Source organism: Lichenostomus cassidix, chromosome 1Aa (assembly GCF_008360975.1).
Source record: "Lichenostomus cassidix isolate B80296 chromosome 1Aa, HeHo_3.0, whole genome shotgun sequence".
NCBI classification, from domain to species: Eukaryota; Metazoa; Chordata; class Aves; order Passeriformes; family Meliphagidae; genus Lichenostomus; species Lichenostomus cassidix.
The window spans coordinates 22048603-22062859 of NC_139480.1; the positions used below are offsets into that span (position 1 = coordinate 22048603).

Sequence of the window (14257 nt, forward strand, 5' to 3'; positions counted from 1 at the left end):
CTTCCCCAGGTCCCAGAAGGAGGCAGAGACCTGCTTATGGTGGACACAGCAAGGCTAGATCTTACATTCCCAAGTGAACTAAACTGAAGCAAATCCATGTCAGGAAACATCTCTTCAGAACCAGAGAAGCCTTGCTAGATGCACAAGTGCTGCCCTTTTCTGGCACATGACAATCACTTTGCTTGCCAAATACTGGGCTGTGCTACTGCACTGTCTCTCTTCCAGTAGTTGCAGGACCATATTTGGTAGCGTTGAGATGGTGGTGCTGTTTTTTGGGGGTTGGGAGCTTACAGGTAGATCTGCACCTGTATTGACCTCCCCACAATCAAAACAGATTGTCTGGAGTTTGTCTAGTCAAAACTAGAAATGGCTGTGAACTTGGGGGCTGATATTCTGTTCCTACTCTAGGAAATAACCCAAGTGCCCAGGCTGGGGAAGCATGGAAGAAGGCATACCAGATACAAAATGTGGTAATTGCAGCGTTGTCTAGACAGACACTCTGCTCCAGACTGGCTCCTGTGGAGTGACAGATCACTCATTAAAATGACTTGCATCTCTACTGAATGTTAATTAACAGAAGTGTGAGGAGCAGGTGTTAACTTGTTTTATAGATGCATTATAGCCCCTCGGGCTGCCTAGACACAGATATAGTTACCAAACATTTAGAAGTTCCTGCTTCTGACCCTTTTTGTTTCATTTAAAAAATTGTAGCAGGTATTTATTCACATTGATTTAAGAATATTACTTTGAAGCCAGGCATTTAAACCCCAGGAACTGAGGACAAGTCCACCAGCAGCACTTCAGTGGGGAAGGATGTGGTTTGTCTGCATCTAAATTGTGAAGAGATTGTCAGCTCCCTCCTGGCTCCAGCTCACCATTTGCCTTTCCCCTCTATGTCTTCAGGGATGTTACCATTCACCCACTGTGAGTAACTGCTATCTTACAGCCCCATTTAAACCATCTGAAATTGCACAAGTTAATTTACACATGACAATTCACAGAGATCTCTTCTATACTGTATTGTTTTGAATTAAGTGAGGTAGAGAGCAATTACATGAACAGCTCTAAGCCACACACAGAGTGGTGATGCTGGGGGTGTATTAGTGTGTGTGAGGCATGGAGAGATGCTCAGGGCAGTAAATTCTTCATAGATCCAAAATGGGGAATATGGCTAATGCTGGGTTCATTTTTTAAAGCATATTAGACATTTTTCCTGTATGGTGGTCAGCAGTCCCTAAGTTACTTGGGCTCACCATGCACTTCTGATCCAGAAATAAGTGCTAGAAACTGGAGTTCTCAGAATCCAACCAGGTACCTATCTCTGATATGGCTCCTAAACTTGAAAAAGAATCCCTATTATTTTCTGGAGTTAGGTGCCTGTCAGCTCGGCAGAAACAGGAACATTTACCTAGCCCCCGAGTAAGGCAGTAGGTGGAGATTTGTTCTTCATTTACCCAAATGGAGGGTCTTAAACCTGTAATATCCCATACTGCCATGAAATGTTCTGCTCAGCAAATTGCATGCAGGACTGGCTTCCCTCTGACCCAGTGCACTGTTAAACATACAAGCAGCTTCAGGAGCAAATGTTGGGAATGTTCCATGTTATCCATGCTGGAAAGCATGTCCTGTTGATGGGGATGGTGGGCTTGTGATCAAATTCCTGGTCTAAAGGAGCAGAAAGAGGATGTAAAATCATCTCCTACCTGCATAAGGAATCCCACAGCCACATCTCTGTTGAACTGACACTCTTCTCTCAACATTTTAGGAGCCAATCAGAAAAATCCAAATTGCTTAAGTTCCCTTTACAGTAAGCAATATTATAGAAATAATAGACACTTCTAGAGAATAATTCAGATTTTGGTCTTTCTGCGATGATTACAAAGAACCCCAGTGTGACCACAATCATAATTACAATGCCTCAGTTAAATATCTAGAGTTAAGGAGGTAACCAGGTTTTGGTGCCTGAAAACAGTCTCCAGAAGCTGTTGTTCTTGACTTCCAGGCTGGCCTTGACCCACGTCGAGTTTTGAGTATGTCTGCAGGCTCTGTTGAATGCATTTCGCAGCTGAAGGTGTGTTATTTTGATAACTCCATCAGGGCTACAGTGCTAACTGTTCTAGAGACTGAGGAGCCATGCAGACAGCCAGCCTTAAGAGGTTACTAGACCCTGACTCCTTGTTATTGCACAGAAATGATGCAGTGTAGAATTTAGGGAACAGTAATGGGTGGAGCAATAAGACCTGTTATGATTTAACCTTTTACCATCAGCCGTAAATCCCCTTGTATGTATGTGTTTTATAATAACTGGGCAGGACACAGTGTCAAAGGATGTTGAAACAGGATTTTACAGCAGCTAATAGATACCATTTGCTGTAAAGAGAGCTCAACAAAGGCCCTGAGTTGAAAAAACCCACACCTATCAGTCCACACAAATTATATTTAATTTGTAATCACCCCAGTGAAAACTTAGTAGAACACAACTGTGATTCTCTATTTCAAAGGAAGCCAGTTGTGGGCTAGATCATGTTGGTGCTGCATTGTCTAATGGCTTGCAAGGGCAGGTTTTCAAGGCTTAATGTTTTCCGTCCTGTTAGGATAAATAGGGATTGGCAGGTTTCTTTGAATAAATTGGAGGCATTAGAGCTATCATAACTAAAGCTTTCTGAAAATATAAAGAAACTTTGGAGCTGGCATATGGAAGTAAAGGGAAAAAAACCCTTCAGAAGTAATAAAATTTCTCTGATCTATTTGATTATTTGATTACCATATGGGGAGGCTGCACAATCATTATCAATCAGGGTAGAAATAGTACTTTAAACTTCTTATTCCCAGAGAATCATAACAGGAATATGGAAGTTGATAATGACAAGAACAAAAGAAAATATATGTTTTTGGAACATGGCAAGTGAGAAACTCTGCCAAATACAGATCTGGTCTTCAAACCCTGACAATTCATACAATTTACTGATTTAAAAGGGCTCCTGACAACTTTAATTTCACCTGATTGATCTGCAGTGAGCTCTTCATAACTGCCCTGACTTTGTCAAGATGTGTCTGAATCATTTTTATTCCTTGCTCAAGGGTTTTAGTTCTGAAGTCTTCACCCAAAATCTCCCCAGCCTCCTGAGAGCAGCACTGGGGCAGGTGGTGCTGGCAGACACTGAGCTGTCTATTTTAACCACATAGACTGTCTCTGCTCAAGACAGATAAAAAATCACAATATTGAAAACACCATCTGCTGTGGGAGTGCTGTCCCCATAATGAGGTATGAGAGGGAAATGCCCCCCTGTAGGGGGGCCACTGCAGGGAAATGCCTACTGTGCAAACACAGCTCACCTCACTCTGTTAGGCAGAAGCAAGCAGAGCATTTCCCTCCCTTCATTTCATGCAAGCAAGCAGTAGGGAAAAAGTTTGTCAAAAGCTGGGAAAAGACCTTGGTATTTCAGTTTCAGCTGAAAGTAAGTGAATCCTGCTCCTCATTAAGGAAGTTCAGTTCAGTACTAAAGGAAATGAAGGTGAAGAGATGCTGTGTTTCATAAAGACCTCAGTTCAGATTTCGTTTAAACATTTGCTTGATCTTCAGTTTGGGGCTGCTTAATGTGATGTCCCTTGCCAAGGCTGTTGCACATGCCTGAGGGATTGCAGGAAGGGCTGTCCACGGGTGTGGAGAGCTGGCCAAGCAGTCAGATGAAAAAAAGGTAGAAAAAGGAGAAGTCCATCACAGTAGAAACTTGTGCTGCAGGAGACCCTACAGGCTCATCCTGACCATTGAAGTTAATGACTTGAGCAGTGTTCTAGGACACTTAGCTCCAGGTACTGGCCTAGACTGACATGTAGCACTATTTTTAGTGCAATCTAATCACAGGTGAGTAAGGCTAAAATGCAGAGAGTCTTTTTACCCTGTAGTCAGAGCTTTTCTTTTCAAGGGATTGTGTGAAGGTACCAATAAATAATGCATATGTACCAGCACCAATACATAGGTATGCCTGCATTAAACACAGCCTGCTTTGGTGTTTTGCAGATTTACACAGGTAAAGATGGCAGTAGAGTTTGAAAGATGGATTTTGCTTGGTAAAGGCACACTCCATGAAGAGCTAAGTGGTAGTGCAAACTAACTACTTAATACAACACAGCTGTTTTCAATTCATCAGAGAAAATCAGTGCCCTAGATAAGAGTCTTGCTCTACCGTTGCTGCACTCTAGCGCTGTTTGGATTGACAAAAACATATTTTGAAGATTCAGACTGAGTTTGCAACAATTATATCTCAGATTTCCAGAAGTTGCTAGCCTGATGAAACACAAATTTCTTAGGTCATTTGACAGAAAGGCTGATGTGGAGTAGAGCAGGTACAGATAGTCAGTGAGGTAAAACAAGCCACATGCAAACCTAGCTGGCAAACAAGAAGGTAAAACCATATTTTTCATGTGACCCTACAGAGACTTGTTTAGCAGTTTGACTCTATGCCAAATTGTTCACTGCACCTCTAAAAATTGCTTTACTCTTTTAGAGTAATCTAAAAGATCCCTGGACTGCAGTCAACTTAACATCACGCATATCTGCATCTTCAAAGCATTCTCTTTGGCCCAACATAGCAACAGAAGCATAACTATTAGTGGTTATTTCAACCTTGAGGTAATTTGATGCCTTGCTACCCCACCCACTAAGCAAATAAACTTACTTTGATGTCCCTTTAATATGTCACAGAAGAGAAAAATAAAGGCCTTGTATTTAACAGTGTGGAAGATGTTATTCTAAAGATTATAATTTTCAAATGAATACTAAGACTAAATATTGTATTCGTAGTTCATTCTTTCAGCTCCCTGAGATCTAGCAACTCCAATGACAGAGATAACTTGTCAAGGCATTTCTCTAAAAAAAGGGAAATATTTTTATTATAGCCAGTTACTCCAAAGATATTTATTAGGATGGACTTGAACATGGTGGGCAGGTACTCTGCAAGGCTCAAACCCAATTCATGGTTAACATCTATGGAGTTATATGAGACGTGAGGAGTTGCAACTCATTGGACACCAGTAAATCAGCTAAAGTTTAAAGGGATTCAATAATAGCTGAAACTACAGCTCTGTATATCAGAGTATTTATTTTGCAACACAGTTCCATTCTTTCTCTACCTGTAGCTTAAAGTCTACCCTAGTTCTATTCTAAGCTCCACATGCTGCTGGGCAGATATTGAACAGGAAACTCCACTTCTGAGTGCACTTGTTCCCCAGCCTGAATATTTCAGTCCTATCACTAATACCAGGGCCACTCATGTCTGTATTAGGAGGTGGAACTCAACTTGACAACGAGGTCCTTTGCTATTTTAGTGGTAAGTAATGGGATTAAGGTAAATATATGGACTACAGGAACACTTTAATGTTTATTCAGGCAAAATGTCACAGCAGATATAACAATTCTAGAATAAACTGTAGATGGCAACACATGTGCTCTCACTGGAATTTAAACACAGTAATTCTTTTATTGTCTTAATCCATAAATTTTAGTGTGTATGAGCAAGTGATCCTTGCATGTCAATCTCAGCTTTTATCTTTCACATATCTAGAGATGCTAGATATATTTCAAAGTTAAATAACAAAAATGTAGCTTATTACCCTTTGTTTATTCCTAAGACTACATGGATCATACATAGTGTTGAAAAAAGCTTATTCAAAGAACTTGTTTAAATAAAGATCAATTTGCAGATTCTACCAATCACTCTGTACAGACATAGTAATGTACATAGACATGTAAAAAATAGAAAACATACAGGAAAATATACACTTAATACATCTGAAAAATAGTAAGATTTGGAAAACATTAAGACATCTGGGTGTACAGCGCATGTAAACCATTTTGTGGTGAAACCAGAACTGATGAATTGCACATTCACTGGTATCAACTACAGTATAACAAAGTCAGCTCTTTCCTTTTCATCACTAAGCTGATGCTTCAGCAATAGGTTTTGGCTAAAAAAAACAATCATAAAAACCCAGTTAATGCCTTAAAAACATTTGTGTACAGAACAATAACAATAACAGCATGTGGATTTAAATGAGCTACAAAAAAAGAATCTTATCAGAAGCAGAACAGTAATACACCTACCATTGATCATCTTAATACCAAAGACATCTGGCTGTATTTTGTTTCTAATAATATTAATGACATGGTATTATATCCTTCAGCTTTAAGGTTGTACAGCCCTGGACTTCCAGACCCAATAGAATATATTATATCATTTGCATACAATTATATCCTTTAGATAATCATATTGCTCAAAACCAAATGCTGACATTTTCAGTATTTATGCACAGCTCCTAACCCATCTTTCATGTAGATTTCCATGCCAGGGAAAATCTTACATGGAAATTTGGGGATATTTACTGTAAGCAATCAGCAGCATATTATAAAGAAACAGAAATAAACACACCATCTCACTAATTGTAAGTCATTGTCTAAATTAGCTTTTTCAATATAGTGGAAGGTCTTTTAAATTAGGTATGCCAGATCCTCTCTATCACCTAGGATGCCAAACTCCATATTCCATGACAATCTCCTATTATATCTTTACATATCTTACCTAAAGGAGCACAAGTTCGCAAAACTATAGCTGGGCATACAGACTGTTGAGTTTAAGGATCTTCGGCAAACACTGAATGTTGTGTCATGAATTGCTAGCCCTATTTCTGTATAGGGCAGCCCCTCTGTGTGCTACTAAGGCAAATAAGATGATGATTAGTTCCTTGCTATAATTTGTTTATTCCCTGACATTGTTTGTGGCTTCCTTTCCCAAAGCAGAAGCTAGTGGAGGATTATATGTAAAATTGTGACAGGGAAGCATGACACAGAACTCAGCAAATCCTTTGTTAGACTGGCGCTTTCCTGGCCGAACCTCCCTTCTCTAATGCATGGGGGGAGGGTGGTGCCTTGGTTGCCTACTGCGTGACTGGATGAATAAAAATGCATACCTGGATAATTTGTTGTCATAAGACAACAGTCTTATGAGCTGCCACTAACCTGTCACCCAGAGGCTAAGCCTGGACCGTGTGTGGTTTCCCCTCGGGCACCACGACTGTGAACGAGTGGGCTGCCAACGCTGTGGCAGGAGAGCAGCACACAGCCTCAGCCTGGGGTGTCACCCACAGAAGGTCTGCAAACACTGGTGATGTAGCTGGGCTGCAGCATGAAACTGCAGTTCAGAGAAGGTCTTGTCCCTGCCAAGCAAGATATGCTGGCAGTATATTCTGCTGCCATCACATTGCACTCCTTATGATAGATTAATTACCAGATCCTGAAATTCTTATGTGTGCGTGCAAAGGGGATTTTTCTTATGTTTGTGGTACTGATATCACACTTTGGCAAGTATATTATAAAGGATCAGGAAAGAAATGGCACTTCCATGCAGGAAGAATACTTCCTTGGTTTACAGGCCAAGGTAGGCAGTGAAGCACTCATTTAAGCAGTCTTCCTGCATATGGGCTCTCCCCTAAAAGGGGACCATAAAGTTATGTTGACAAATTCACTATATTTACATGTTACATTGAGACAGTTACAATCAGTCTCAAGTGTAGGTAACCTATCTACCTATTAGCTTCAGAACATGCAAAAAAATAGAGTAGATATCTGTTCCATCCAAGATACAAAGAAGAGAGGTGTTTTCACTAAAAACACTAGAGTTCAAAACTTCATGTCATGAATAAAATGCTAATAGACATTTTCAAATTCTATAAACCAAGTGTCTAAACAGAAAAGTTTTGATATGGAAGGGAAACCCATCCACATAAACCAAAACGCTTTAAAATGGAATGTAATCAGTTTCTAAATACATTCATATATTACAGTGTCTCTATAAATAGAAAACTAGATAGTGCTGAGGACCTAAAGCAGCCCTTTCCAAATGTTCAAGTGCATATATAGCCCTCTTTTTACTATCAATAATACACACTTGCTTGAACTACAGCTGTTATAGCCTTTGGCAACAGTTCAAGTAACTTCCCCTCTTCTTTCCTTTGCAACCCTCCATCTTCCATTTTCACACAACAGAGCCACCAGGGCATATCTTAATTTCATAAGGTTTTGGGGGAAATATCACATGTCCCAAACTCTCTTTTTGTGCGTGCAGTAAATCAAGGAAGCATGTCATAAATCCACCATGATCCTTCAATTGTCACTCAGGCAGTGGCATTTCTCTAGTCTTGGTGCTATATCCAAGAGGGTCTATGTGCTGACAAACTCCCTCTTACTTGCACAGAGCCTGCTGAGAAGGATTTCAGAATAAACTTGATTTATTGGACCTCGGACATGATACGGGGACTGAGAATTTGTTGCATAGTCCTGCAGTTGTGATGGTTTGCTTTGACTGCCGAAATATTTCCCCAGTGTATAGTGCCTCGATAACGTCATTGTTATGTGTGGCCTTTCTTCAGAGGGATTGGATTTCACCACCTGCAAAAGAAATGACATATGTGAGTGCTTTCTGCCTGCACCTAGAAAGACAGATACACAGCTGTGTGTGCAGAAATGCTGAGGCAGTTGTCCATGAAGCAGGTCCTGATACTTTTACCTTGCAAGTTGTTCGCAAACAGTAATTTAATGGTCAACCTGTTATGCTACAAACTAAATAAAGTGGAAGATCTAAGTTTTGAAATCTACATGCATAGACCCATTATACTGTCATTTGACTCGGTAATGCCTTTGTATATTAGACTCTGTTCTCTTCGCTAGAGACAATTTACCTGAAACAATAAAATTCATACTCAACAGCTTGTCTGTATATTTTTAGCACGTGAAAAAAAAAACCTCAGGGCTGCTCCAAATTGCAGGAAGGCTTAAATCTTGCTGTGATACTAAGGACTTGAGGCATATATAATGCGTCTCAGCCATGAGCCCTGTGAGAATGTCTCACTCTGAGGTCTTGATGTAAACCTGGCCCAGCCCATGTTGAGATAAAAACCCTCAAGTGTCGTGTTTCTCCAAGAAGGGAGTTACAGTGCAATTTTACATCCCTCTCCCTGGGACAGCATGCTGACATAACCACAACATGATTCAGAAACTCAGTGCCAAAGAATGCCCCACCTTGGCCCCTGAAATATGTATAAAGCTCTGGGATTATCGTGTTCGACTTGTATGGAATAAAACCATGCTCATGGGACTAACGAGTGAGAAAGTGAAAGGTATGGTTGTCGGGAACTTAATGACTGGGGGAGAGGTGGTCTCCTGTGAAATGCTGAAGGTCTTGTTCCAGTGAATACTCAGCCACTGGTGAATAATGAAGCAACTTTGAGAGAGACAAAACTTCAGAACCTTGCACGTATGCAGGACTGAGGACTTCAACCCAGGCAGTGGCAAGCACAGAGAAAGAAAAGGAGACAAGTAGTTACTTTTAAAACAGTCTGTATATGCTGGCTTGATAGCTCTGATGCCTATCAGTTTTCCTGCTACATAATCACAGCAGACACTTGAAAATGCAGAATTCATTTATTAATGCACATATTTATGCAGAAGCATGTTAGCTTTAAAAAAAAAAGTATATTTACTGTCACTGAGCAATCAGAATCAATGTTCATATGCAGTGAAACTCATAATAAATGAAATAAATAATACAAAATTAAATGTGAGTGAAGGAACAACATGTGCAAAGGCTTGAAAGACTGAGCAGAGAAGCTATGAGGGAGCTGGCTGAGCTGAAAACAGACCAGGAATTATCCATGTAGAAAATTAATATATCCTCTGATCAATTTGATACAGCTAAGCCAAGGGCTATTATTTGTTTTCATGCAATTACTGTAGGTTCATTTTTCTAAATTAGTGCCTTAGATCTTACAACTATTTCAAAATGATGCCACCTTGAACCAATCACCCAAACTGCATTCCTGTTAGGCATAATCTCCCAGGAATGCAATCTAATGTTCACCCAGCAGCCAGACACTGATTAAGATACCAAAATCCCAAGGTTGCTAATTTATGTGTTCTGATTATGATTTCACTGCCATTAAAATAAGAAATAAATCTGAATTAAAAAATAGCTTATATAATAATTTTGTAGTGCTGGCCCATCTCCATAAGCATTTTCAAAGAATGAGGTAAATAAAAAATGTTTTCATGTGTGCACAGAACTAGAAGTATGTTTAGGCAGTAAGTGCAAGGTCATGCAAGATATTTTGTCCCAGCTCAGTATAATCCCTTTGAAAGTCTAGATCCCATAGAAATCTGAGCAAAGATTGTAAAGTCTACAGAGATGCAGATTTCTATGCTATCAGGGTCACCTGAGACCCTCAGAAGTGGGTTGGTGGGAACACAAATAATTTTTCAGGCTATTCAGGGGAAACAGCTTTCTCTTCAGCCAGCCAGTGGGAACTAAATGAGAACTGCTGAAGGCATTTCAGTTCTTGTTTTCTGACTGCACAGAATGGCCAACCCTCCATTCCTGCACAGCCGTGCTTCAGCTCAGATGGCATTTACAGAGGGGTGACATCTTCTGAGACTTTAGGAATGTCAGTTTTTCAGAGAAAGAAAGTGAAAGTACAAAGCACAATATTTAATCTATCTCATCTGGTTTCAGAAAACATGAAAAGTGCTGGGGTTTTACACAGTGTTCTTGGCTCTGTCCTCAGGGGCAAAATGCCATTTTCCTGGTGCAAACTGCTTCAGCACCTAATGAAACTCCACTTGCCAGGATGCAGAAATAAGCTGATGACAAAGCTGTTAAAACTAATGAAGTATCAAAAGAACTCAAGGACTTTCTTTTTGCTTTCCTCAAGGATCAATGCTGGTTTTTGGTGGCTGATGGATTCTACTGGACATATCCATGGCTCTTTCAGGCACAATGACCTCTCAAGCTTCATTAACAACAGCTCTGTTTGCCAAATTCTTCCCTGATCCTCCCCAGAAACACATACTCTGTTGAGATTCCTTCGGCAGAGAAGCAAGACCAAATCTGCACATGAGCTCATACAAAATGATGGAGGAGTGCATGAACAATGCTGATGAATGATCACGCCCTGTTTTTCTACCCAGTTTCATACAAAGCTCTTGAAATATTTAATTTTGAAGCTCTCTGTTTCAGTCATAAAATCTGTGGAAATGGCAAACATCAGCAATGACCCATGATAACACCAGCATCTGGGTTCTAGATAAAAAAAGGTCAATACAGCTGTCTGGGTAAAATGGAGGGAGGTATTTGCTCCATGGGACTATTTATCAATCACACAAATATCTACTCTGTGACTAACTCCCTCTTTTCCAGCTTCATTTGGACTGAGCTGTGCTTGTGCCTCTCAAGAACTGAGCAGAGTAGATTAAAGGACTGGTTAACTAACCCCACCTGCTGATGTTGGCCCCAAAGCAGGACAAAGGCTATAGTACTGGCCTGAAAATACAGGAGCTGCTGTGGAGCCTGAAGTGGAAACCAGCTGTGGGGTTGACACATGGCATATGAGCTCATGTGAGTCTGATAAAACTCCCAAAATTGTGCTCTGTCCCAAGGAGCCTCATGCTGGAGTAGAGACCCAACCTGTCCCAGCTGATTGTCTCCCCAGACTCTTTTGGAAATTCATTTTCTGTCTGGTAGACTGTGTCTGAAATTATATCTCTGCTTCTGTATTTAGGGAGAAAAATCAAAGCCTTAGCTGTTTTATTCTGCTGTGGCTGAGAGAAATAAATATAATTCACTGGCTACAAGAAAATAGACTTGCTATGCTAGTACTTGGCCATACTGCAATATATTCACTGCAAATACATTCAGGAGCCTATGTTTGAGCTTTACTATCATCACCACTGAATTCCAGTTTGTTTGGTTTAAACTACTCCTAGGTTTAATTACCACAGGATATTTTGTTTTCTAGTGTATACTGTGGGTGTCTGATGAAGGAAACCTTATTTTTAGATCTTTGCTTTTTCTGCATCTTTAAGGAAAAGATAACATTTTGATATTTCTTCACAGCAAAAATAAGTACCTCCATTCCTGGTGGAGGAATGGCCTGTATTTGTACCTGCAAGGCTCTATGGAGCTTCTGTGCTACTCCTGCACACTTCCAGGTTCTGGGAACAGGTTTGGTCAAGAGTGAGGCTTGCAGAAAAATAGGCATGACTTGGCAGAATAAGCAAAAGGGGTTTATCCTTCCTTCGAGAAATTCAGAAAATATTTGGTGGTGTCTCTTACTTAAGCAATTTGTTTTGACAGAAAAAAAATTCCTAAATTAATGCTGGAAAAATAGTACTTCACTTGTGGGGGTGCCAGCCCTTTTTAATATTTATGCCTATTTGATAACTCTAATAAAAAATAAATGTTCTAGGATTTTCTCTGTAAGGATTAAATTGTGGCGTTTTATCTTTTAAAAGACAACTTTCAAAATTTCTTCCAACTAGTAGCTTCTCATTGGCTTAAAGCCCCCAGCTGACTGTGAAACACCATACATTCATTGACTTGGTTTCTAAGAGTTCATTGCTATATTTCTTTTTTCTCCAGTTTTAACTTTCAGTAACAATTTCAGTAACAATTTCTACTTGTTTGGTATTTTTTCTATGAAAACCTGTAGCTGTCATGTCTCTTTTCATCACTCATAGTTAATGCAATCTTCCTGAAAGATATGACAGCTCCAAATTCAGTTGATAAGAACTAAGAAGCATCACATGCAATTTCTCACTGTGCTAGACATAACTTTATCTCTAGATAAAAAGATAAAGATCCTCTGTCCTTATATGCAGCAGTGAATGGAGCCATTGATGAGGTCTGAGTGCATGATACCAGTTTTCACTGAAGAAATAGTTTTTATCTGGAATCAGGAGTGGGGAAGATATAAGCCTCCTTTATTCCTCAAAGCTTTTTCTGGTTTCCAAAGTGAGTAATGCAACATTCATGGGTTTTCTTTAGGGCAATTAATGATGTGTACAGGTTCTCAGCAGATTGACCACACAAAGCAGGAGCCTGGGAGCTGGCCTTGTATACCAACAAATTGATGCCCTGGGTACCAGGAAGGACTTGGGTGGAAGCTACATGGATGGTCTCGTGGCCTTGGTGACAGTTCTTTAACTGAATATGCAAAAGTAGTGCCATCAGCCTATGGGTCCCTGTGTACTTGACTACTCAGAAATTCTACTCTGTTTTCATTCAAGGTTGCCTCCACTAAACTGGGCATGCACTTCTTATTTGCTGTACACAAGGTACAAGAAATCCCAAACTAATAGAGGTCTATCCCTTTACTGATGGAGAAGAGCACTCACTATAAAAAGTCGTATCACATACTCAAAACATGTCTTGCAGATAACTAGAAAAGATTTACATATCTTGTTTTCCAAAATCTTTACTTTCACTGGCTTTTCACTCTGAGCTGATTTTGTGCCTATGTATAGTAATGTATTTTCTTAATTTTTGGTTTATTCAATGTCCTCCTGTCATTTGTAATATATTGTGAAAATTCCTTGCCGGAACTTAAAATGCGTATGTTCTCAACTAACCTACTTATGTTTTACCATGTCCCTGTTTCATCAGTTCAGTAGTTATAAAACAGAAGATAAAAAATATATAGATTTTAGACAAGAAAGCAGAACTATGGGTGTGAGTGAGAACAAGCAACTTACACTTCTGTTTGTACAGTGGTCACTTAACTATCCCAGATTATTTTTTCTCAGACATACGAAAAGAGATATATAGCAGTAAGATTGGTCCTTCCATTTTGAGCTGCATTTTAATTGTACTTATTGTTTGATGTGAGTGTGCTGAGCTGCTCAGTTAGGAAGGCATCTGTCAAAAACCTATGAGACTGAGTAAAAAGAGAAAGTGAGTCCATGCAGAAGCTGCAGGAATACTTAACACATAACAAATAATACAAGAACCTGGAAACTGTGCAACATCCTTTTATTTGAGTTACCTTTGCAGAAGGGTTTTTTTTTCCCCAAGAAATGACCACACCAGCAGTTCAGCATGTCCTTGGATGGCCTTGCACTCTGAGCAGTGAGGGACAGGTGCCACCATGCAAACTGCTTTCCCCACGATTTGTATTCAGCCTAATTTTGAGTGACACTTGCTAACCTCACCACAAACCTTTTTGTTTCTAAGGCCTGGGAGTTAAAATATATGAAATACCTGGGAATGATATAAGTGTAAACAATTACCTCATGGAAATGGCAGCCGCACTTCCCTTGCAGGAATTCTTTGTAACGTCCCATGGTGATGACAAAGGTGTCAACCACTTCATAGCCCAAATTTTTTGCTGTATCCAGAATAATCAAGTTTTCATTCCACAAGTTTTGCACTTCTGC

The 14257-nt window shown here is 39.9% G+C and overlaps 1 protein-coding gene across 3 annotated transcripts in view; it reads right to left on the reverse strand.

The window, feature by feature from the left end:
• Positions 1-5357: 5357 nt before the first annotated feature.
• CPED1 (cadherin like and PC-esterase domain containing 1) overlaps positions 5358-14257 on the reverse strand; it is a 138329-nt gene continuing 129429 nt past the window's right edge. For 2 of the 3 annotated variants that reach the window (XM_085042367.1, XM_085042358.1), the window contains exons 22-23: positions 14111-14257; positions 5358-8443 (exon numbers count right to left, since the gene is read on the reverse strand). In XM_085042367.1, the coding sequence (XP_084898493.1) occupies positions 8216-8443; positions 14111-14257 (375 nt within the window). In that variant the 3' untranslated portion in view covers positions 5358-8215. The remainder of the gene's footprint in view (positions 8444-14110) is intronic. The other variant, XM_085042375.1, reaches the window with a different exon arrangement.